At 42.2% G+C, this 24,598-nt stretch overlaps 1 protein-coding gene across 2 annotated transcripts; it reads right to left on the reverse strand.

Annotated features, from left to right (window-relative positions):
• Window positions 1-694: 694 nt before the first annotated feature.
• Window positions 695-23,504, reverse strand: LOC118309303 (ras-related protein Rap-1A). 2 transcript variants are annotated; one of them, XM_035631251.2, is made up of 8 exons: window positions 23,350-23,504; window positions 15,143-15,231; window positions 14,184-14,252; window positions 13,783-13,839; window positions 12,732-12,872; window positions 8,404-8,547; window positions 8,092-8,219; window positions 695-1,790 (listed from the first exon to the last, which is right to left on the reverse strand). In XM_035631251.2, exons 2-7 carry the CDS (start codon window positions 15,197-15,199, stop codon window positions 8,130-8,132), a joined length of 558 nt encoding a protein of 185 aa, XP_035487144.1. In that variant the 5' UTR covers window positions 15,200-15,231; window positions 23,350-23,504; the 3' UTR covers window positions 695-1,790; window positions 8,092-8,129. The 2 variants fall into 2 exon arrangements, with proteins under 2 accessions (XP_035487144.1, XP_035487145.1); XM_035631252.2 differs by lacking the exon at window positions 23,350-23,504 and adding an exon at window positions 19,980-20,130.
• Window positions 23,505-24,598: the final 1,094 nt, after the last annotated feature.

Consider the following 24,598-nt stretch of genomic DNA (forward strand, 5'->3'; position numbering starts at 1 on the left):
CGTGTGCGTGCGTGCGTGTACACAAGTGAATGAGGATGTGTTTTACTGCTTATATATTACATTTTTCAATGCAGGAGGAAGAAGATGGATTTTCTTCAGTCAAAAGGTGCATAGTCTAGCTTTTAAACCAAACTGTTATCACATTTTAAAACTCCTGGAAAGAAAACACAAGTAATTATATAACTATAGCTATAGCAAACGTGCATCTTAAGATGATGTCAAATTCAAATTCACAAGTCGCTGCTGTTTAGGTGGTAAAAACAGTGAGTCACCTGTAGTGTTTCGTATAAAGACTGATTGTGAAAGAAACACACTGTGCACTATATTCACTGAGTTATTGCCCCAATAAGACACATTATGTAATTTACTACTGAGGTGCTGTCAGTGCAAAACACTTTGACAGTTTTCCGATGAATGTGTGAAACATTCATGTTCATACACTGACTCCTAGTGGCCTTTAAAAGTATTGTGTGTAATAGATGGTCCTATTCTTTAAATAGGGTTGTTGTACAGTGTAGATATTGTAATAAATCTATATTCCATCTATTGATCCATGAACAGAGATGTTTCACTATATTGAATCAATACCCATTTAACTAGATCTAAAAAAAAATGTTGCCATTCAATTTGTACTTTTTTTCCAACACCTAAAAAAAACTTTTTCAATTTCACTCGTCAAAAAATTCAAATCTGCTTTGGATAAAAGTTTAATTCACAAAAATACATTGCCCAATATAATGAAAATGTACTAAAATGTACTTTAATAATCCATAAAAGCTGGAACATCATTGACAGAAAAACACAAGAAGCATTATTAGAGTTGGTTTAGTATAATATATTTCAGCTTCAAGAGACATTAGAAATCAATCCTTATTTTTCCCCATATTTCTTCTATAAAAAGGCCCATTTTTTTCTGAAGCATTATTATGCAAAAAATGGCATTAGAATATATTATGGGAGCTATGAAATCCCAGTGACTGAGTATAAAATTAAGTCACATCAAAGAGAGATATCTGCAGAAGAGAAGTCCATGAACAACAGGGCGAACGAAGAAAAAAAAATATAATAAAAATAATACATATCATAGACCTTGATCTATCATCACTGACATGACGGGCATGGACAATAGGTGTATGGCTATAAAAAATTTCTCACTGTTGATTTTCACTTGAAAACATCTACACTTAATAACTGATGCATTTTTTTTCATGCATGTTTTTGAAGAATATTTATAATCATACAACTAAAGAGGTCAACTTCCATGTCTTTCAAATACGATATTGATATTGAAAAAGATGAAAAATACTGAAGCTCTAACATAGTTTTTCCTTCTTTAACGCTGTTATTTTTCTTTTAGTTAAACTGTCAAAAAAAAAAAAAAAAGAAATTACGGGGCTGCTCTCTGGCCATGTAGGCTGCTCATGGACACTTTTTTTTATACGCTCAGAGGCTTTGCTGCGCTTTTATCATCATCATCATCATCAGTTTGTGGTGTTTTTGTTTGTTGGTGCAGAAATGGAGACTGTCCGTTCGGGGGTTCAAACTGAAACTGAGACAAAGAGGATGGTCCTCAAAGGCGAGAGACCAGAGTCTTCTCTCTCTTACTGTCTCTCTCTCTCTCTCTTTCTCTCTCTCTCTCTCTCTGGTGTAGATCTTCCTCGTCTTTGATTGGAGCAGTTCAGTCAGCTGATTCACCGTTTATGGCTGATGGAGGGTGGGGGGGAGGGGGTCGGGGCTGTTGGAATGCTGGCACGTTCCAATCAGGGCAACAGTTCTTCATTACAGCATTTCTGCAACACAGCACAGTGGTTTAGTTTTCATTTCATGCATCATCACATCAACGCTCTGTCCCAAACTCAACCACCCTCACTGTGACCGACAAGCGCTCACTGCCCTCTACTGGCTTTTCAGTGGTGTTACACCTGTATGAGCAATATGAGTAAAAAAAAATATATAGGAGGAGAAAAAAGAAGCCTGGACATTTTGGACTTTTGTGAAAGGTAAAAAGACATTTCCTTCACTCCTCCTGGTCACAACTTTAAGAAAAAACACTTTTCATATTCATATACCAAAGAAGTAAAAGTAATCATCAAACTACATTTCAATACTCTTAAACTTTAAAAGTTCCTCATGTTTCAGTATGAAAGATGAAGTCCTAATCATAAAAGGTTGGTATGAAGACGTAATGCAGCATCGAATGTGACTGCAGTCAGCAACAAAAAGTCACACTTTAACATTCGCTAAATATTACTCTCAGCATTTTGATACCAAGCTCCATGCCCAACTTTTACTGTTTTTTTTGTTGTTATTTTTTTTCAAAATTTAGGACCAAGTTCTCTGTGGTTTTACAAAACCAAGGGCTTTTAAAAAAACAGTTCAGATATTTCATAGATCACTGAAAAGACTGTAAAAATGAACATTTCAATTTTGAGCATCACTTACTGAGTCTCAGAGCAGCAGTGAATGAGAGACCGGCGGGAGGAGTAATCCCTTTCCACCCACAGACACTTTCAGGACAAACAGAAGTTTAAAAGAGCCCTGCTCTATTTTGTTCACAACTTCTGACAAGCTGCTGGTACTTTCCAAAAAAAAAAAAGGCACGTGAGCCAGTCTGTCGTGTTCCTACAGTGATGCTACAGGAGCAACGGTGTCTGTCCGTGTGCCTCCGGTATGGCCTCTGCACTTTCATCTCTTTAGTGCAGCCAGATCTCACGGCCGTGACTTCCTGCGCTCAAGCTGTATTCACATCACATCAGAGTTACCGTAATTACTTTTTCCCCCGCTTGTAAACAAGTGTTCACGTCAACATCCAACAGGTCGTAATTACGACGGTGGATAGTCAGGTTTTTCTGAAAGCTGCTCTGTATTTAACTTGCCGACAAAAAATCCCCCAACAGAATTGTTGAAAAGTCAGTTCAAGGTAAATCTAGTAGATATCGTGCTACATTGAACAAGTACAGTATTTTTTGCACTCACAACGTGTTCATCATTGCTACCGTTTGTTAAAATTTACACTCCCGTTCAGTAGCGATTCATTTTTTTTTTTTGCGATTAATGCCTGCAGTGCAATGGCGTGGACGTGAGCACTCGTGACATGGGAATCTGTGAATCTTTCCCATCATTATCTTCCTTCCTTCCCTCCCACGTGACCAGAACGTGTCACAGGTGCAGCTGCTTTGGCGCTGCTTTTAGCTTTGTAACTAAAACAAGGTTGGTGTGTTTGGACATTGAGAGCCACTGGGGAACAGTTATCTGATCAAATCCCTGTCCGGCTTTTAGGTTTTCACCAACAGCAAAGCCTGAGGGTGGAGTGCAAGTAAAATAGACAGTGAGCACATGTATAATCCTTCCAGTGCCCAGCTAGCTCCTTGTGTGGGGCATCCCAAAGGGCAGTGAGGGCATTTGACTTAGGGGTCAACTGTCAGAGGTGGAGCTTAGTAGGTCGACCGACAGACCCTTTTCATGACGGACGATTTGACTTGTAATAGTGGTAAAAGCACAGGTTTTAATAATGAGATTAATAATGGCTGCATCCCATTTTAGACATTTCTGATCCATGTTCCATTCCAATGTGGAGTTAAAGGAGATTATGCTAATATTCCGGTTCATAATTTCAATTTGGGTAATTATTTCAAAAGTTTTATAATCTCTAATGTTCAGCAAACACGACAGTTTCATCAGACTGTTCATTCCTGCAGCTCCTCTTTTCAGCCTCTGTCTGAAACGCTTGGTTTTAGCTCCTGTCTCTTTAAGGCCACTCTCCTTCCCAATTAAGCCCCGTCTGCCCCGATTGGCCAGCTGGCCCACTCTGTTGTGATTGGTCAATGGCTTCCAGCACATGTAGGAAGTGTAAGCCTCCGCTCTTGGGGTGTGGTCGAATTGTCCTACCTATCTACTATTCCTTGATATCAGTGGAAAATGTCATGAGGTCAAGGAAAGGTGTAAAGGAGGACTGATAGGACTTATAAGCCAACAGCGGTGCTCAGAGAATCCACCTCGACTTTCACTATACTACGTCATTATGCAACGGCGGATGTTATTGAGGAGCAGCGTTTTCTTTCTGGAAGAGGAGCTCCCTTTACCGGGGACCACCGGGGATTTTTAATTTGCAGACTTTGAACATACATAAAAAAAACTATATAACACGCTAGTGGAAAGAAAAATACAGAAGAAGCATAATATGTCTCCTTTAACTAGTGTTACACCCGTGTGCTTTTTCTGCTGTGACAAGTCAACGTGTCCGTAAGGAAATCCTCATACAAAATTCCCAAGCTGCTGGAGTACACTTCCAGCTCAACCTATAGACTACCAAATCAAAGAACAAAAGCTCAGTTACCAAGTCTATAAACTCTGATGGTAACATCAGGTGTTAAGGTGATTAAAACAACATGTGGGTACATCAGACTCAGAGTGAAAAACAAAAAACTGTATGGGGGGAAACAAGGCCACAGAACGTCCAAAAGAATGTAGAGCCATGCTCATAGGAGTTTTCTGAAATACGCAGTCAAACCTTTAAATCTTTAAGTAAATATATATATATATATATATATATATATATATATATATACATAAACATAAGTCACCCCATACTGTTTTAGGAAAGAGTTACACAACTGTAAAAATATTCAGTACTCCGAGAGTCAAAGTATAATGTCAGTAACTGCCAGTAAACACAGTGAAATCAAGAGTCAGACTGTTCATAGCTGATGACGTCAGCAAACTGGAAAATGGCCACTGAGTGAAGTGTCCCGTTAACTTTTGCTCTCTGTCCCGTCCGAGGCTGGCACCGCGAACCCCTCTGTCCCTCTCGCAGTGTATGGGCTGCTCTGTTGTGAGCAGTGGAACAGTGGGGCTGTAATCTCATTAGTGCTGGTTCACTGGGCTGGCCGGCGTGTGAACGGGAGCATGAGGTGGTAGGGACGTGGTGGTGGTGGTGGGGGCAGACACCGCCCTGGGGCCTGTTGACAGAGGCCCCACTCTCACACACTCTGGAACCTCTAACCGTCCAACACAGATGGATTCGGACGAGGAACCCGGTGGGTGGTTTAAGCGACCATGATGTCTGTTTGAACAATCCGATGTTATCGGTAATTTCAGGTGTATTTTCCTCTGGAACTTCCAAGATAAACGGAACAAAAGCAGGTAGATGTCAAATCTCTGTGGTGGGGCTTTGACAGCACCCTTAAACAAAAAGTGTCAACAGAGATTGATAAGTTCTGCACATTGAGCAAAACACAGGGGGGAAAAACAACTTGTAAACTTTGGGTTGGCCAGCTACACCCACTTTTAACAAGAAAACCAGCCTTCTGAACAAGAAAGGATTTCTACTACTGACGTCACAACCGTTGTACAATTAATTACATCTGCATATTTTTACATATTCCTGTGCAATAAGCTTCACTGCAACTAAATTGTTTATGTGGTTTATTCTTGCACATAATTAACTTTGTAATTCAGTGTTTTCCTTCTTTCCTAATTCTTCAAAGGTAGCAGTCATGTGCACCATATATTTGCTGATCCGTATGAAGAAATCATTTTTTTTTCACTCAGACGAGGGTCAGTGACGGGACAGAATCCCTAAGCACGGTGAAGAGCCATCATCTTGCTCAGCTCACTTCACAGAAACGACGGCGTGTGTGTGTGTGTACCGACGTCCTTCAGTTGAAGGTCACAGTGTCCTTGTTCATTCTCCCCCCCCCCCCACCGTTAGTCTCACTCGCCAAAATGCAGTGGTGGTCAAACGTAATGCAGCCGAACATTTAGGCTGCCAACGGTCTCCAGAGAAGCTCCTGTATCATCAGCAAACACACCAATCGACACAAAGAGGTGCTGAGGCCTTAGTTACTACTTTTGTAACGTGTCCAAGGCCGACAGCCCAACAATCGGGCCAACTCTACACAGCGACAGTTCCAGGTATGTGAAGGGTTTGGCCTCAACTCTTCTCTCCAGCCACGATTTCTGTCACTGTGCGTTTGTAAATCCGAGTGCAGCATAATGACTACTTCAAGAGGAAGGACTGTCCAAAAGTGTGTGTCATTATCCACATTTCAATGATTCATCGCACCGACTACTAAGACCCACAAAGTGCTTAAACAGATTACGAGGAGGTTTTTGTGATTCAGCCAGGTTGAAACGACGACAGCAGTTCTGAGCGTGGCCACGGGAAGCTGCTTTGCCACCAACATACCAATGCAGTCAGTTTCAACCTTTAGGCTTCACTTCCATCAGAGGTTGAAACACAGAGGCCTGACTCGGTAATCTCCATGTGAGGGTGGACGCACGTTACAAGATCTCACAAGATTCCCTCAACTGACTGAACCCGACTGAAGGAAACTTCAGGAGTGTAATCATTCTAAACTTTTGGCTTCCTAAACCAGTGAGAGGCGGTTAAACTGGGGTTCACCAGGTTATCTTAATATGAACTCTGACCTAGAGTGGTGCCATGAGTACAAATTTTAATATACATACAGTATATAAAATCTAACAGGGATTCTTCGACGCTGCTCATACCAAGGTAGCTTTATTTTTTCTGGCTGTTAAAAGGTCACTACTGGCAGAGCTGTGGCAGTCGGGATGACGTCTTTGTGATAACATTGCAATCACAGGAACCTTGCAACCGTGTGATTAATTTCCTTGATTTGCAAGGTATTCAAATTACAATACTGTCGAGCAGTGATCCCAAACCTGCTATGAATGAAGATCAATCATTTCATCGCATACAGTAAATATGAGTAAAGGCCAAAGCAAAAATAGACAAGCTAGTCTGATTAGATGGATTTACAGGAATCAGCAGTCTAGTTTACTGAACATGAGTTATTTTTTCACACTTCCTGGTTAGCGGCATCTGGCGAAACTAAAAAAAGATATATATTGTGAGAAAGAATGGGTAAAAGGGAGAAGCGATTCTGATTTTTCTGGGTGAAAAACCCTGAAGACAGATCAGGATTTCCTCAGCTGCTGCAGTCTGCAGAGTTTCTGACTTGAATCCAAACATCATCAACAGTGACTCATTCATTCAATGGTAATGAAAAGTAATGAAAGCAATTCACACTTTTGGAAGCTGACTCAAGGATGTTTGCCTGTAAATCACCAGTATCTGTGTTTTATACAAAATAACAAGACACACCCTACACATAACAACTATGAGCAAGCTTTCCAACTGATCTGTCATCATCACATGGATTAGTTCCTCTTACAGAAGAATTGCACTGCATCACTATCATTCAGTTGCACTTGAAAAACCATAGACAGAAAAATGTTAACGTATACTGGGGTCCAGTTAAATTAATCCAGGCTTAATCTGACGTCATTTGGAATAAGGAACTTGGTAGGAATCCAAATTACGAATCATCTACAGCATCTGTTGCACTTTGGGCTGCTTGAGGGGGGAGGGTCTCTCTGAATTAAGCCTTTCATTTTCTTAATTATGAAGATTATCAGATTTACATTGTGAAGCTCAAAAATGCAAATTAAAAACTGTCCTAACAAGCAGCTTCCAAGACGTTTTGGGGTGAGTGAGCTAGAATGCGCTCATTCAGAAGGAGAATTTGTGAAGAAGTGCCATGTTGCTGTTGCAAAGCTGCCAAGTAAAATTGTTCCAAAGTGTTACAGTAGTTTGTCTTGAAGAACTGCTGCACAGCATATGTTATTGACATGGCAGGAAAAAAAAGAGAAAAAAATTAAATATATATATATATATATATATATATAAAAACACTTTCGACTTTTTCTCTCTGGCCTGTGATGATACAACAAATGTTGAGCAGGTCTTTGTCTGTTTTCTGCCACAAACATCATCCTCAATATCTAATGTCCGTACCTGCCATCACATTAGGGAAGTTGGTGTGGTGTACGCATTAAATAATGTACTTCAGCCCTCAAGGAATGTTCTAAAATATATAATGTTTTAAGACTCAACTAAATTTGACCTCTGCCTGACGTATGTGCAGGCGAACAAACTCAAAGTAAAATGACACAGGAAGAACAAAGCTACCACATAAAACTGATTAACTCGACATCCCGTCTATAATCACGGCCTCATAACCGCATAAGGATTTATGACTAATGTTATGTATTTTAGGCAACACACACCTGGCTCAGAGCTGCTGCAGGGGCTGGAGGCGGGGTCTTTAAAGCAGGACACAGTTGGATTTCTTTTTCGCCTTCTTCTTTTCCACTGGCGTTTTCCTATTTATCTGTCTGACCAGGTCATAGAAGATCTAAGAGAGACACAACAGACAAAGAGAAACAAATATTCATATAATCCTAACACACTGTTGTACCTTTTCGCTATCACATCATCACAAGTGGATTGATGTCACCGTTTACACACAGTAGGTCTCACAAAAGTGCATCACCAAGTGGACAGGGTCATCTGTGGATTGCTGCGCTGCGTGTACTCACATCGAGGACGTTGATCTTTGACTTAGCAGAGGACTCTAAAAAGGCACAGTGGTTCCACTGTCTGGCCAAGTTCTGGCCCTGCTCCTTCCCCACAACACGCTCATCCTCCAAGTCGCACTTGTTCCCCACCAGAATCATCGGCACCTGAAAACAAACAAAAGTGAACGTGAGAGCTTTAAATATTTGCAAAATTAACACATTTATAAAGTACAACACCAGCAGTACCTGAAGAAGGAAAAACAACAGATCTGAATGAAAGACGCTTAATCAAACACAGATGTGTCTGATATTTATTTTTGAGTGGTAAGTCCACGGGTCGTTAAGTGAGTCTACGAAAATAAATGGAGGGAGTGAAAGAGGGGGAAAGTAGAGAGGAACATTTGGTGACGGAGGAAAAATGAAGCGCGAGTCGATAATATGGTTCCTAAAGTAAAGCAGGGCTGGAAAATGAACCTGATGTAGACAACGATATTCAAGCGACGAGAACAAGGCGAGTGGGACAGGCAGCATTTGTACGATTTTTGGTACGAGTGCCAATACAACAGTCAAGCCTCAGTACAAATTATAAAATCATACTTTTTAAATACATCTATGAACACAAGAAAAAAAAAATTCTTTCAACAAAGGGATCCAAGTCAACTTATTCTTCGTGAAGCATTTAGAGCCACTGGACCTCCGGCACTAAAGCATGGCTGGCCAGTTAATCGAATATTTACATTACCATGCAGTTCATCCTACATAATGACAACAATTAATCCAACACTGGTCACATTAAAGTTTGTGAAGTTCAGGATTTAGGCCTGGGAGGTGCAAAGAATTATATCATTTCACAACAAAGAAAGCCAAAAAAGAACAAGTCTAATCTCAAAGTACAAAAGCGGGTGCATAATTAATAAAGTTAAGTAGCCTTTTAATTTCAATCTGAAGCCTGGATGTGGGAGGGTCACAAAGACGATCAAGAAAATCAATCCATCCCTCTGGGAAGGCAAATGAAATCATTCAGGTTACAAAACAGTGACAGAAGAGATTTAGAAAAAAAATCTATGGGAGCTAGTAGGGAAGATGTTTGTTATTTTTTAATTTTGGGAAAAAAAAGGAAATCCTTTCAAACCAACACTGAGAACACAACCACTGACATGAAGTCCAGCTGGTGTTGGAATCTTTCAAACAACCAGGGCTGCTTCTTTTGTGCTCACAGTCAGATGTTTTATCAACCAAGGTCAAAAAAACAAAACAAAAAACTCTGAGGAAGAGAGAATAGTCCGGGGCAAAACTTGAGACCCAACTGTCACTGTTGGGCAGAGCCGGGGCATTAGGGGTGTCGGGATGCGGCTCATCCTGCCTGCTGTTTCCTGACCGGCTATCTAGGGAGCACGCTGGCCTGGAGGAAGCCGTGGCTGCCCCGCCCAGCCCGGGATAACATCGCTTTCCTTCCTGAATGTTTTCGAACATTTCAGCTGGATTGCATGCTCTGGCTGCTCCCTGGAATTGCACGATAGTGTGAGACCGTTTGTTTGTGGATGGATACATTCATTAAGCATGCACTGCATTTTTTTTAACATCTAAACAAGGCTCTGTTATACCTTCTACTTTTAAAACCTTATGACAACAGACGAAGAAGTTTGAGTTCAGCATTTCATCTGATTTTTCAGAAAAGGTTTGCAGGACGTGTCCGTGGTGCAGCTTAGCAAGCAACAGACATTATCAACTAGTGGAAAACTTTGCATGCAGCACATCAGGTGCCAATAATGTATCAGCTGGGGTAATCTATTTGTGGCAGGCCTGCAACAAATAAATCTCTGCATGGGAAATCCTGCCTTCACTACCCTCTTCTGACGCAGAAAGTGCCCCGCAGACGTGTCTTGTGGATCTGGAAAAACTAGATATTTGTCAGCAATATTGCTCGTACCCTGACATGCGCCAACTTGCTCACACTCAAGCGCTTTTCCCACCCGCAAGTCTGCTGTTTAGAGGTTGTATTTGACAGCGGCATGGCCACATTCCTCCTCAAACTTATTGAAGGTATAGGATGAATATTGCAGGGTCCTTTTTTCTCCTCTCTCTCTTGCTCTCTGTGCTGTGGGGCAGACGACAGGAAACTGCGATGTTTAGATTAACCCCATGGAGGTTGCCGATTGATGTTTGATATCCAAACAAGCCTTTGGACTGGACTGCTGAATGGCATTTCTCCCAGGGGTCCTGAGAGAACCAATGGTATGCCCTCCTAACGCAAACTACGGGCCAAGCGGGGATGAGGAGGATGGAAGGATGAAGATATGCAGGGTAGGAAAAATGTCCAGTGTCAGCAGCACACACAAGGCAGCATTAACCTACTTGAAGAATCCACACAGCCTACAGAGAATCTGTTCAGATGCTGTTAACATGCTACAGACAGGTTCCATCGTGCCCACAATGGCATGCTAAAGATCGTGTTGCGAGAACACAGGACAACGTGGTATAGATTCCCTTAAGTGAACAGAGTCAGTTCCTCCAAACTTGCGCAGTGAGTCAGGAGCATGGCGTCAGGCATTAGTGCCATCCCAGGCACACAAACAGAGACAGAGATTGCACGGAAAAGTCATAAGACCTCTCTTACATAAGAACTGTGGAAGTAAGTGAGGGAAGGCGGCTTTTTAACATGCTGGTGACTATTTTATTCTTGGAGATTGAATTCGGCCCCGTTGTGTTCAATGTCTTAAAAAGGACTTTAATTGACCTTGCCGATATTAGGTGCGTCTGTTCTTTTTGACAGCTTTGTAGTAAATGGCGCATGGCAGAGCTGAGAATGAGAACAGCTGCAGCAGCAACTAGAGTGGTCTTGCTTTTGCTCAGCTTGAATGCTTCAAACAAAACAAACAAAAAAAGGCAAAATGTTAAGCATTTGCTTTGGTCGCGCATTCCTGCAAGGGGCAAAGAGAGATAAACAGATGCCACGACCATCATAGGTAAAAGGCCTAAATTACCACTGGACTGATATCTGACAGAGTGGACGTGATTACCAGATAAACTCAACTGTTTAACCTGGACGTCCATTCAAAGGGAACAAATGTAGAAGAAAAGGCACATCAACTGTTTTCTTGCATGTTGAGGAGCCACTGATCCTGCAATCCATCTGTTAGCCTGAGGCTAACCTCAGCTCCCTAACCACAGAGGCTCTAATGAAGTACCGCAGCCTCACAATCCAGCGTGTTTTTCATGAGCTGAGGCTTTCCTTGCACATCATCCCTGACGTCCAATCACCCGCACAGAGTGCCAGACCACAGCACGGCCACAAGGCAGGCCAATGAAGAGGAGGGGGAAACACAGACGAGCAACAGGCACTGAAAAGGCCAGTCAAAACAAAAAGCACAGAAGAATACTGGCACTGATATAGAGGAAGGGGAGCAAGAGGGCAACTGAAAGAAACAGTCTGAAATGACACAGAAAGTATAAAACTTCTGCATCAGGCAGTGGGACCTTCATCGATGGTTGACAGGGAACAGAGAGCAATAGGGGGGAGGAAAGAGTGAACGAGAGAGGGTTATGGTAACATACAATCCCTCCAGAGATCACCAAAAAAGGGCATCTTGGATTCTGCTGACGCACTGCCCCACCAGGAAGGGGGCTGGAGGGTTTACTCACTCGAGCTACCTTCGCAAATTACCAGAGATGCAGAAAATAAAATGGAAATGTGCTGCTGACAAACAGCAAAGTAGCAAAATGATTAAATGACACATGCTCCTCTTTATTTTTCACCGTTACGAGTTCCAAGCCGAGGGGGAGACTTGAACGGGAGAACCACATTGTGTTTACAAAAAGTAAAACTAATAGTTTTAAAAAATCTCCTAGCAAGACAAAGACATTGCTTTACTTTTCTCTGGCCTCTGAGCCAGGACCAATGCTGTGTTTCCATGTTAAACACAGATTAAGTAAACAAACCGCAGGGACATATATGACGCTGGCATTAGCTAATGCTAGGTTACGCACGGTAAGTGCTTTTCTTTTTGTTTGCACTCCGCAGACAAGTCTATAAAGCAATACCACGACACCGCCTGCACTATGTCAAGGTAATACAAATCTGTAATCGCTGGCATGAGATGCATGTGATTACAGTGTTGAATAGTATCCATAGCAACAGCGTGATCTGGTCCCTGAACAATGTAGGTCGCTTAAAACATGGAGTGGGTGCTTGTAACAGTATCTCTACTATTTTCCACTGTATCTGGTGTTTTCAACCGATTCAGTCATGATATACAAGAAAATGAAATGAAAACCAGTTCTGTGAAAAATGTGGAAGACTTGATGTAAAGAGCCTCGTAAGCCTGAAGGTGTGCAGACTGTGCACTTACGTCCTCTGTGTCTTTTACTCGTAGAATCTGTTCTCTCAGGTCCTGGAGGTCGTTGAAGGTGGACTGTGCTGTGATGGAGTAAACCAGGGCGAAGCCTTGGCCGTTCTTCATGTACAAGTCCCTCATTGCTGTGAACTGTTCCTACGCGGCAGGGAAAAATCAAGAGGAAGAACGGGGCATGAGCTCTGCCATATGCCTTCTGGTAATTTATACAGTGTTTAAAGATTTATTGTTGCCGTTGTATTGCATATAAGAGGCAGTCAGGTTGCTGTGACCTGCTCCGAGACACACGGCTTATGGCGGATGTTCAAGTCAAGTCAAAACTGTTCACATAGTCGCTTTTCAGAAAAGAAGAAAAAAAAACATTTTATATGATTTTGCAATGTAAGCATTTGCTTTCTCTGTCTTTGTATAGTAACTATAAAACTATTTGGGGTTTGGGCTGTTCGTCACACAAAACATGCATTTTTCTAACTATTTGCAGATGTTTTACAGACAGAGTGATTATTCCAGGAAATCTGAGGATTAGTTGCAGGCCTCATTGATGCAGAAAATATAAAATGCAGTACAACTTCTGGATCCCTGTCAAGTTTTTTCCCCCTGCGCTGTGGAGGCGCAGAAAACTACACGACAAACAGACGGCAGCCTGCCTATAGCATGAGACATACTGTATTGAAGTACCTTACTCGCACTCTTCTAGCCAACTTATGCTGGACAAAATGGGAACCAGTTCTACATAAAAACATCACATACTGTGTCACTTTTAGGTAGAATTGTTTATAGTAGTAGCTATTGAAGCAGTAGTTTTTGAATGCAATTTCAGCTATTTACAGTAGAATCTTCCTTAGAATTTTTTTTTTACTGCTCCTCCACATTCATATCCCAAAAGAAGTAATTTATCTGAACCAGCCCAGTTTTTCCTCAAAGTAAATCCCTATTCTGGAAGAGTTTCCCCATCACCTACAGTGTCAGTGTTCAATACAGTGACTCAGCAATCCTCATCTATAGAGACGTTGTATATTGAGCGTTAAATCGCAGGGAGATCACTTACTGTGCCTGCTGTGTCAAGAATTTCAAGCATACATTGCTGCCCATCTACCTCCACTTGCTGTAAAAAAGAAAAGAAAAAGAAACATGGTAAGAGATTGACACAGAGTGAGATAGTGTTAACGGTTAATATGCACATCATTATCCATATTTAAATTCTTGCATACAATAAAGAGCCAGAGGGACAACTAACAGAGGAAAACATTTTGAGAGAGAAAAAATTTTGACAAAAGGAAAGAAAAAGAGGGAACATCAGGAGGGAGAGAGAGAAAGAGAGAGAGTTACATGAGAGAAAACAAGAGGACGATATCATGACGTGAACGTGCAGAGCAGCTGTTAACAATCAGCTCCTTCCACGCCAGCACTTCGCCGCCTCTCCCTCCCCGCCTCTCACAGGACACTCACCTTTCTGTACGAGTCTTCTATTGTTGGGTCATATTTTTCCACAAAGATTCCCTGTACAAACTGAACTGTCTGCAAAGAGAAGACACGGAGCAAACAGACATCAGATCACTGCGACCTCACGGGCACAACAAAGTCCAGAGTGGCAAATGTGGCCAGAGTGCCATGTCCTCTGGTGTATTACAACAGCATGGGAGTATGGGAAAGAGAAGTTTGGCCTAAGCTAAATAAAGCACTGCGCTAAGTGGCAGGTTTACATTAGGGGGTAGAGTGAGTTCACATGATAACGTCTTAAGGTGTAACCAGGTCAGCCGTCCGGTGTGAGGGATTAACCCGACTTTGACACCTGGTTGTAGTTAGCTAAGCATATGACATTTTCACATAACATTAATTAGTTCACCTGAAAACTTTGAAATGACAACCAAATACATTTAAGTTGTTTATCATCTAGTCATGTAAAAAAAACTGATTCAATTCTTGAATCTGTCATTGTGGAATTTAAGTAATTTAATTAATTTTAAATATTTGAAACCCTATAATTACCTCCTGGAAACATTAGCATTGGCATATCTGTTTAATCTTAGCAAAAACAACAACTGAATAAGAACTACAGACACAAATTCCAAAGTCCTGCAGCAAACAGAGCAAAGATCCAAAAAAAGAGCCACATACGACTGGCCTAGAATAACAGGAGGTGTGAACATTTTTAAGGAAACACAAGTAGAAATTTAGGAAAGGGACAGTTTCATATTCTGGTCGCTTCCTCTAACAAACCACCCTTCCTGATTTGCCTTACCTCCTTTTACCACATAGCAAAACATGTTGCAGTTTCATTGACAATAATCTGAGGGTGTTACTTAAGTCTTTAGGAAACACTGCAGAGAAGTCAGAGAGAGGGAGGGAGGGAGGGAGGGAGGGAGGTAGGAAGGAAGGAAGGGGGTCAGGAGAGTCTGGATACTCACCAGAGCGGACTTGCCCACACCTCCAGAGCCTAACACCACTAGCTTGTATTCACGCATGGCGGGATTGTTTCACCGGACAGCCCAACAGTCTGCAGTGGACAAACAGGGAGAAGCAAACTTAGTCAGACAAAGTGAGAGATGTGTGTTGAGAGAGTGAAACTTCAGTGAGCATTGAAAAAAAGGAACTTTCTTTTCAAGCAAAACAAAAGAATTTCCCCCCCCTAGTCTGGTCTCAGAGTATTTCCCACTCCAGAAAGGAGGGATTCTAGTCATTCCTGGAGGTTATGGACAAGACGCAGCACAACAATAGAGGGAACACCCATAAGTGGAGCTGCTTCAGGGTGGAGGAGGTGAGGAGTATGTGACCCCTTCTCTAACACAAACCAGCTGCGATGTGTGCAAGCGTAGGGGGAAGTGCGGGGGAGATAACACATGGACCTGGCAGATATTCCTCCTGATGACACCATCATTTGGCCTTTATACAATAAAACACACCCTGCTGTCATGACCTTTAGTCACTCGCTCATTCTCGGTATTATAAAAGAGCAAGATGGAGTCACTCATTTCGACTAATGACAGAAAACAGCTGAGGGAAGGGGTAACTGCGATGGAGAGGAAGTTGTGAAATCAAAGGAATATCCCTTTAAGACACACGCGGCATCTGAATCATTGGCACAAACTGTGGCGTAAAGTCGGTTGTGTTGGCCAACTGGGTCAATCCAAGCTGGGCCACAGAGACGAAGAGACTCCCCCAGGTTCCATTGGAGCTGGATGAAGAGGGGGATTTTCTGATTCCCGTTCACGTCAATTTATCATATTTCTGCAACAGTTAACGGACGGCTGCTGTGTCAAACCTACAAAACATTTTCATTATCAAGAATCCAAATGGATTCTAAATTAATTATTTGCCTGAATAGAAAAAAAACTCTTTACCCTTCAAAGAAAACATTTCCTTTAATTTATATGAAAAAGTCATAATTGCCAAATTTGGATTTACATGTTTTTACAGGACAGTTATGAAATACGAGGGCTGATATGAAAGTTTCAAAGATTTGGACGTTGCCATGGTAATATACACCCAAATCAGAATTTGAATCCGTTTGTAAAAAAAAAAAAAAACTACTATTATTCAACTATTATTTTCCTAACATTTATTGAGAACAGCTTCAAAATCATTTTGATGGTACACAAACTTGTAATATGAAGAATGATGCCTCTTTCATTACCACTCCAAATTCCAGAACACCTGTACCTATACTCTTGTATTTAATCTTCTCCAGCGAGAAGAGTCTAACAGAATGACAGTCAGTAGGTTAAAATGCCGGAATCAGGCCCAGCAGCTTGATGGAATGTCACTTTAACAGAAACAATCTGAATATACTACTTCTACAAAAGGTTTTGTTCTGATGAGTAGACTCGATGTTAGCCCACACACTACTACTAGTAATTGGCTCCATTTTAAAAAGGTATGCTGAGACAGAAGTTTATGCAACTTTAGATATCCTTTATTATCACTATTTAGTAGATCAACTAGTCAAATACCAAATCACAACACAGCCTCAAGCAAGGAAACACTTGGGCTGCAGAAAAAGATTATTGTCATCAGCATTAAATCTGCAGACCATTTTCTAAATTCAACAATTAATGATTTGGTCTATGAAGAATCACAATTTCATCTTCAGATATCTTGCCTCGACCGACCAACAAAACCTAGATATACACAGCTGACAATGGAAAAAGGATTCCAATCATCACACTGGAAAAGCTGGAACCAGAGATTGGGCATGAAAAATGACTAAAACGATGAATCTACTATCAGAATAGCTGCTGGATGTCAAATAATGGTTGTCGATATTGCCATGCTTCAGTACCAGATTTGATAAGAGGTTGACTTGCGGCTGTGACATTTGCAAACTTTCTTCAGGAAAAAGTGAAACAGATTAACACCAGGTTTTTCTTCTTGAGTACACACCAGAGGACTGGTAGCTTACATTTTAATAAATCTTGGTACTGAAAACGAGAGAATAATACTTTGAGGTCACTGGTTGAAATTTGCAGCTTGCTGGCATGAAGTCCGTGTTGAAAATCAGTAGGGGGGATATGCTAAAATAAGGTCCCAGAGGAAGACAGTATAGCCTTGCTCGATAATCAACCCTTTCTGCAAACCATCAAAAGGCTAATCGCCAGCCACTGTTTGCAGCAGATGATCCCCTCCTACACTGTTCCTTTTGCAGCACACTCCGTCGACACACTCCGGGGGAGGTGGACAAAAGGACCAAGGACCTCCAACTTCAATCACAAGCAGTGACCATGTGGGACATTAGGCCCGGACTGTGAATAATTCATATTCACTTATCCTCGACAACACAAAGTGAAGTTGTGCTCGCACGAGGAGGGAGGAGTCGTTGCAAGGGGAAGAAAAAGAACAGGGCAGCACGAGTGCTGTGCAAACAGCCTGCGCTGCGCTCTCATGTAAACACTTGAGTACCGAGTCAAGTGCAGGCACAGTCTCGCATATACAATGTCATACGGAACAATGTCATACTTGGATTTAGGGTCGGCCTCACTTGTCAGCTATGTGCACATCACGTTTCTTTGTATGGACACTAGTGTGGACTGACCCCCGCTACGACAGATGACGTCAGGGGCCCCGGCACTGCAACAGTGGCCGTTTGATAATTACAGTATGTGACTGCTTCAAAAGGCCTTTATAAAAGGACGTCTGCTCCTTCCTTTACAAGTTTGTGAAGGCTATGAAACATACAGAGCTTTTCTGTATTTAATTTGTTTTTTTGTACTTCTCCAGTTTTAAGCTTCGTTTGTACGATACAATTTTTAAATAATGGATGTTTTTGACTATATATTTTTAAACAGACTAAGGATTTGACTCATTGGATTGTCTGGATCATAAGAGCTCGAGCTCGGCTCACAGTCCACCTGGGATGATTGTTCATCTGAAACTGCGATATCTAGCGTTTTTATCGGTTTTAACCACTAGGTCCGCTTCTTCTGGAGAGGAGACGACCTCTGCGGATAATTTGGCTTCCCTTTAAAAAAAAACTCCTAACAATTATCACTGAAGGAATCCTTCAGTGAAGAAATGACAGCAATTGTGATGAAAAAAAAAACAAGTCCCATGAACCCACACGACTTCACGATGTCACCAAACCTCCTGATTAACCGATCATGAAAATAATAACTAGTTGCAGCCAAAATAAATGTTATCAGCGGCAGTGTGTTTTTCTGAGAGCTGCCGCATTGCAAGACAATAAGCTCAAACTTGTTTACGCTGCTGGACCCCTGGACCACAAAGTGCCATGACGGAGAAGAAGAAACCATCCAGAGCGAGCCTTCGTGTCATGAGGAAAGATGATGACAGTGATAGCTTTAAAGCTAGTTTCCGGTTAAGAGGCTCCAATTTGGGGGCACGCCCAGGTCGATTAGATTCGGTTTTCAACTCATCTTAAAAATGCCCTATTGACTCTTTTCAAACTAACTTATAGTTGGCTACACACTTGAGGTTGAGTCACTGCTGTAACCAAGTGACCACGTAAGACTTAGCTAGTGTCTACCAACAGTCTGCATGTCAAGCATTTAAAAACATCAAATTGCAGCGACAGGAAAATGACCTGGGTTTCACTCTCTCCCCATCTAAACTGCAAGCAAACCTACCATGAAGAACGGTTTGATACCACGATGGACAGAAGAGCACACAATGGGAGCGCCACTGAAGCATTTTAACAACAACAATGGCAACTGCTGATGTGGCGAGGTCTGTTGAATTCGCTATTGGAAAGAAAGTCCAATAGAGACCAGTTTAAAAACAAACTGGACTGTGTATTTTCTCTAAAAGGGGGTGGACATTTTGCGGTCACTCTGTAATGCCTTTTAGAAAGTGAAAATGAGCCGAGAGGTTGGTGAAAACTAATATCTGTAAAATGGTTATTTCAATAAAAAGGGGAAACACTTCCCAACTGAGCAGCACGCCCCGTTACCGAGGATAAATATCCTCTGTTATAACAACATTTGCACAACGCAGACAGACATAGCAGAAAACCTAAATGAAAACAAATGCCGTACAAATATTCTCTAATTTCATCCATTTCAGGTGAAGACAGACAGACTGTTGCTACAGCTAGATGTCAGGTTACAGCCTGTGATCAGAGATAATAAAACAGTTACACTGATGCTGTGAATCTGTGTAGGCCTATTTTTATTTATACAGTCAACTGATCAGGAATCGTGAAGGGACAAATCAATAGTTAGAGAATCAGACTGACGGAAGAATGGATCAAGACATTGGTGTGATGAAAATCTTATAAATTCCCATCAATAAGCTCGAGTAGGAGTGAAGGACAAAATGTCCAATCTCAAAAATGTTAATTCAGGCTCTCAGCAGAAGTATTGGTGCTTGATGTCGGCCAAGACATGATCACCACATTCCCCAAACCAAATGACATTATTGATCAACACTCAAACAAAATATGTCGTCTCGTCTGAACTCGTGACCGCAGCCTTTTCTACAATTGGGGACGGGACTGGCGAGGATGCTCTTGTTCTGACACTTATTCTGCATACAAACACTCATACCAGGACAACTAAACACAACGCTGTACTTTCATCTACACACATACACACACACGGCCATTTAAGGACATCTCCCTTTGACACCAAACATCTCCCCGTTTCCACTGCCTTTGACTACACACTTCATTCCCAACAACACAAACACCGCAGCAGCGTCCTCTGCTCTCGTAGTAACCCTGGCAAATAAGGAGCGAGGGAAAGCCACATGCCACAGAAACATGCTCCGCCATGACATCACTACATCACTCACCATCTACAGCCAAAGGTATGCATCCATCTAGGGCTGGAAATTGGATGAAGTGGTGCTGCTAGCAAGAATATGCAGCGAACACAAGTCGGCATCCGATGCAAAAAACTCAAATAAGAGAACGGGGGGCTACGCAACAGCAGTCAAGACCCACCATTTCCTGTTCCAGTGAGGCTAATCCGATAGCAATGAAGCTGTCACAGCAAGTGACTCAGCAGGCCGTATGATTGACAGCTACCGTCTGTATCGTCCTCGCAGTGCGGATGGTGAAAATGCACACATCCGCTGGTTAAGCTGGCAGCGTGACACAGACTCCTGTGGCATCTTCTCATTTGCTTGCTTGTTGACCCACATGAAAATTACAGAAGCTGCACTGGTTAAAAAAAGTATCCCATTGAGGTTAAGGGGTAGGGAAAAAAAAAAGTGTGTTTGTGGAGTGTTTTTATATGGTGATAAGCTCCTGGTTACTCATTACCTCCACCAAAAAACCACAGTCCACATCAGTTGTTCACACTGAGCTTAGTATAAGAAACCCACTAACTTCAGGGGAGTAAACCAGATGCCACTGACGGCACAGAACCTGTCAGGGACGGGGTTTAAAGTAAAGAAGATGGAGCGGAGTTATTACTACAACTAACATCCTAATAATTTCTGGAACATTACATTTCCATTTAAACCCAAGTTAAAATGTACTCTATTTAAATTTTATTTCATTTTATTATTCAACTTATTTTAATGTTGGTAGATGGTATTTTTACAGGTCCGCAAATTCCAGTTTATTCCCAAATAATCTTCTAAGACGTTTCCTTGATTTGATATCGGTTACAGGTAAAGTAGAGAATGATCTGTTAGTACATTTTCTGAAGTGAGCTTCACATGCAAAATGTGTCAACAAACAACATATTCAGCATCTTTGCAGAATAAATAAATGACTTTCACTGAGATTTGAATTTATTTCAAGGAGATGTGTTATAGAACCGAACCAGAAAGTTCTTCCCAGGAAACTTTCAAGAAACTTTTGCCAAATGAATGGACCTGTAGAATAAAGCGTTACCAAATCTTTCCTCTTCATATATGTTAAACTACTTGATCTCCTGTAGTCATATTGCATATATTTGCCTGTTCAGCAACCCTGTGGTGCCCCAGGTCATAAACAGACTTGTTAGTTTCGCAGTTAATTGGAATTAATTAAGTGAAAGTACACCAGTTAATCTCTGCCTCTAATTTACCTGTGATAAGTGCCACTTTAAATAGTTCTCAGGAAATTAGGAATTCACGAGCCTGTAAAATAAAGTGTTGCCAACACAAGCTCATAAAGAGAGTAAGGGTATGTGTTCACACTGGCAGTTTAGGCTATTTTCTAAATAGCTGATGATTTTTATGTGTGAAAGAAAACCCTACATGAACTGCATTCAGGAACTTCTGAGAATTTCTGAGTTTCTAATCTACGACTTTGAAGGTAGAAAGGACTGAGTGCAGCTGTCAAACTCAATGCACTATCTGATCTAATGCAAAACGGGAAAAAAAAATACTTAAAAAGCACCAAATGTTCCCATTATCTTGCAGCAGAGTTCTTACGTCTTTTTTTTTTCTTCTTTTCTTTCTTTCTTTCTTTCTTTCTTCAGGCCAACCACAACCTTGAATGACCCCGTGAGTCAGAACAAGACTGCAGCTGGGAACGCAAAAACCTTTACCGTGACTTAATTATGACAAAGATCTGTAACTGACAACCACCATCAGCCGAATGCATCTGTGTGTCGATGGGGCCTTGACCTGTAACCACATCCTCTTTCCAGAGCACAAGAAGGCTTCATGCTGATAGGATGGAAAAGGAGTAGCTGCCTACTAAAATAGCCTCTTCCAGTCTCTGTTCCTGTTCAAGACTCCAGACAGCAGGCTTGCATAGAGGAGGGGGCCGGGGGGGGGGTAATTGCGTGTATCTCATCATCAAAACTCAAAAGAGATCTGTGGGCACAGGATGAGGCAGATGTATGACTTTCTACTGATGCAGAGTGGAGAAATGTCACCGTCGAGATGGTTGACCTCGTTGCAGATATGCCGCCTTCACTTGGGGCAAAGTTGCTGAAGTAAAAGCCAAGACTTTTGTTAAGACCTTGGAGATGGGGGAAAAAAAAACCCAGAATAGACAACACGTCCTAGATGTATTATTTCTACCGTAGGCATCTGTGACCGTGCTCGCTTGCTCGGAGCTCCATAAGAAAAAGGGAACAAGTGACTTGAGCACAATCCGCTGTCACGACCATCCTACTGATCTGCTTTGTACGGCAAGTTGTGATGCCACTGGACAGGCTGCCATTTAAAAATTCAAAAGCAGGTCAGGGACCGACATCACTGTCTGTGTGAGGACTCTCTCCTTCTTTTAGCGGGGAGAGGACTTGCAGATCATCTCTTCTCAAATTAACCTTGTTTGAGGATGTTCGAGTAACACACCGTTGTCCTGTTGTCACGTCACTCTGCAGCAGAAATCAAGTAACTAGGCAGCTACAACAACAACAACAACAACAACAACAAAAGGAGGCAGACATGTGAAAGTCATCTGAGCTCCTGGGGTCATCTCACTGTGGATCCACCTCATCAGCTCGCGGCGGCAGCGTGTTCATCACTGCCAGGTTCGCGAGTCCCTGCAATCTGTGTGTGCGTCGACGTGTGGTTCATCACGAGCGTAACAGTTCAATAAAAAAAAAAATCATAAAACCCCGCGTACAGCTTTGAATCCTTGGAACGATATGATAATCTATAATCCAGACGGGGGGGCCACCGTCTGTCCGCGGGCAATCCAGCTTCGACAACACGCCAACGTCCCGCTATCGAGCTAGTTAGCCGGACGCCGCTAACTAGCTAGCTTCGACCGCCTGCGACGGGCCGACACCTCGCAAAACCGCTAGCCGCGGCTCGTTAGCACGCAGGCTAGTTAGCGCGCAGGCTAGTTAGCCTAGCCGGCTAGCCGACACATCCGCGCCCCTCGTCGAGCGACCAACGCACAGCCAGCTTCCAGCGCCAAACGCGTCGCACATCACTCGCATTTCACCGCTTCCACGCCCGCCGGCCCGTGGCGGGGCGCGAACCGAACCGAGCCGCGTTCCGTCGCTAGTTCGCCGGGCTGGAGACACAGCCGCCCCGCTAGGCGCTGCCTGCCCTTCCGCCCGGCCTTCACTAAAATGGGAGTGCAGCCCTCCTCCTCCTCCGCTCGCTACTTGCTGGGAGACATTTCTTTCTCTCGTCTCGTCTCGACCCGACGGATAAACCGCACGCCGCCGCATCTGCCCGTCGTCCCGCAAGTGTCGGCTGCCGCGTGCGGCCCCGCAAACGACTTGTTCGTCGGCCGCTAAAGTTCGGTGATTTTCGCACTCACCGTTCGTCGCTCGCTGTCTCGCTCGCCGCTCCGCAAGTGTCAGTTCGCCTCCGGCCTGTGCGCGCAGAGACGTCACTCCCCACTATTTCTCATTTTTCTTAAAAGGGCATGACACACACACACACACACACACGGGCCGCCCGTCCCGCAGCGATCGCGCACTGTACGGTGACGAGGAGGGTCAACACAAATACACAAACACACACACACTGTTATTATTATTATTATCATTATTATTATTATTTTTGACAAAAAAATGTATCACAAGTCATATGTTTCAGATCGGGTTGCTCATTTATTCCAGGACTTGTGACTTATGTAGGATCAATCTAGTCACGTGTCTCTTGTTGAATTGAATTGAAAATGTGTTCGTTCCGAACATGTAAAGAAGAAGAAAAAACAATTTAAAAGAAAATAATGAAACAAGTGGACAGATGTAGAAGAGTGATATTCACAAACGACAGCAGCATAAAGCAAAAATAAACTGTCCAACACTCGCTGCTTTACATGTTCGAAAAGGGGCGAGAAGAAGAACAACTTATTTAATCTCACCCCTTCTCCCCAAGAAATCTTTAATTATTAATAAATCAGCTTCCTTATTGATTGAAATCTATACTTTAGTTAATATGACTTGTATCTTTATCTCTAACTTCCCTACTAATATAGTTATCCTTATCAATTTCATATATCTTAATCATAGTGTCTAGTTATTACAACCACTATACCATATTGCTTATAGACATAATATAAATATGGACTATGGAGAAGAAGAAAAACCAATATGTAAATCATCATCTCTTTTTAACAGACACTGGAGAAACTTGGGGAAACATCTTCAAAATGTGACTGTTTAATGATCAATGTGGATGCAATGCATAATATCTGAAGTTGAGCTGCAACAGTTAATCGATTAATCGATTAGTAATCGACTACTAAATTAATCGCCAACTATTTTGATAATCAGTTGAGTTCAAAATTCTCTGATTTCACCTTCTTAAATGTGAATATCTGCTGGTTTCTTTTGCTGCTCTATGACCGTAAACTGAATATCTTTGGTGTGTGGATGACACCACACATCATCTTGAGGTTTTGGAAACACGTGACATGATTTTATGGACCCAACAACTAATCGATTAATCAATTATGAAAATAATCTTTAGTTGCAGCCCTAATCTGAGGTCAAGTTGTGAATTAGAGAACTTTGTGAAGGAGATATGACTTTTTCCCCCAAATTTGAATCAATTTCTTA

Source organism: Scophthalmus maximus, chromosome 6 (genome assembly GCF_022379125.1).
Source record: "Scophthalmus maximus strain ysfricsl-2021 chromosome 6, ASM2237912v1, whole genome shotgun sequence".
NCBI classification, from domain to species: Eukaryota; Metazoa; Chordata; class Actinopteri; order Pleuronectiformes; family Scophthalmidae; genus Scophthalmus; species Scophthalmus maximus.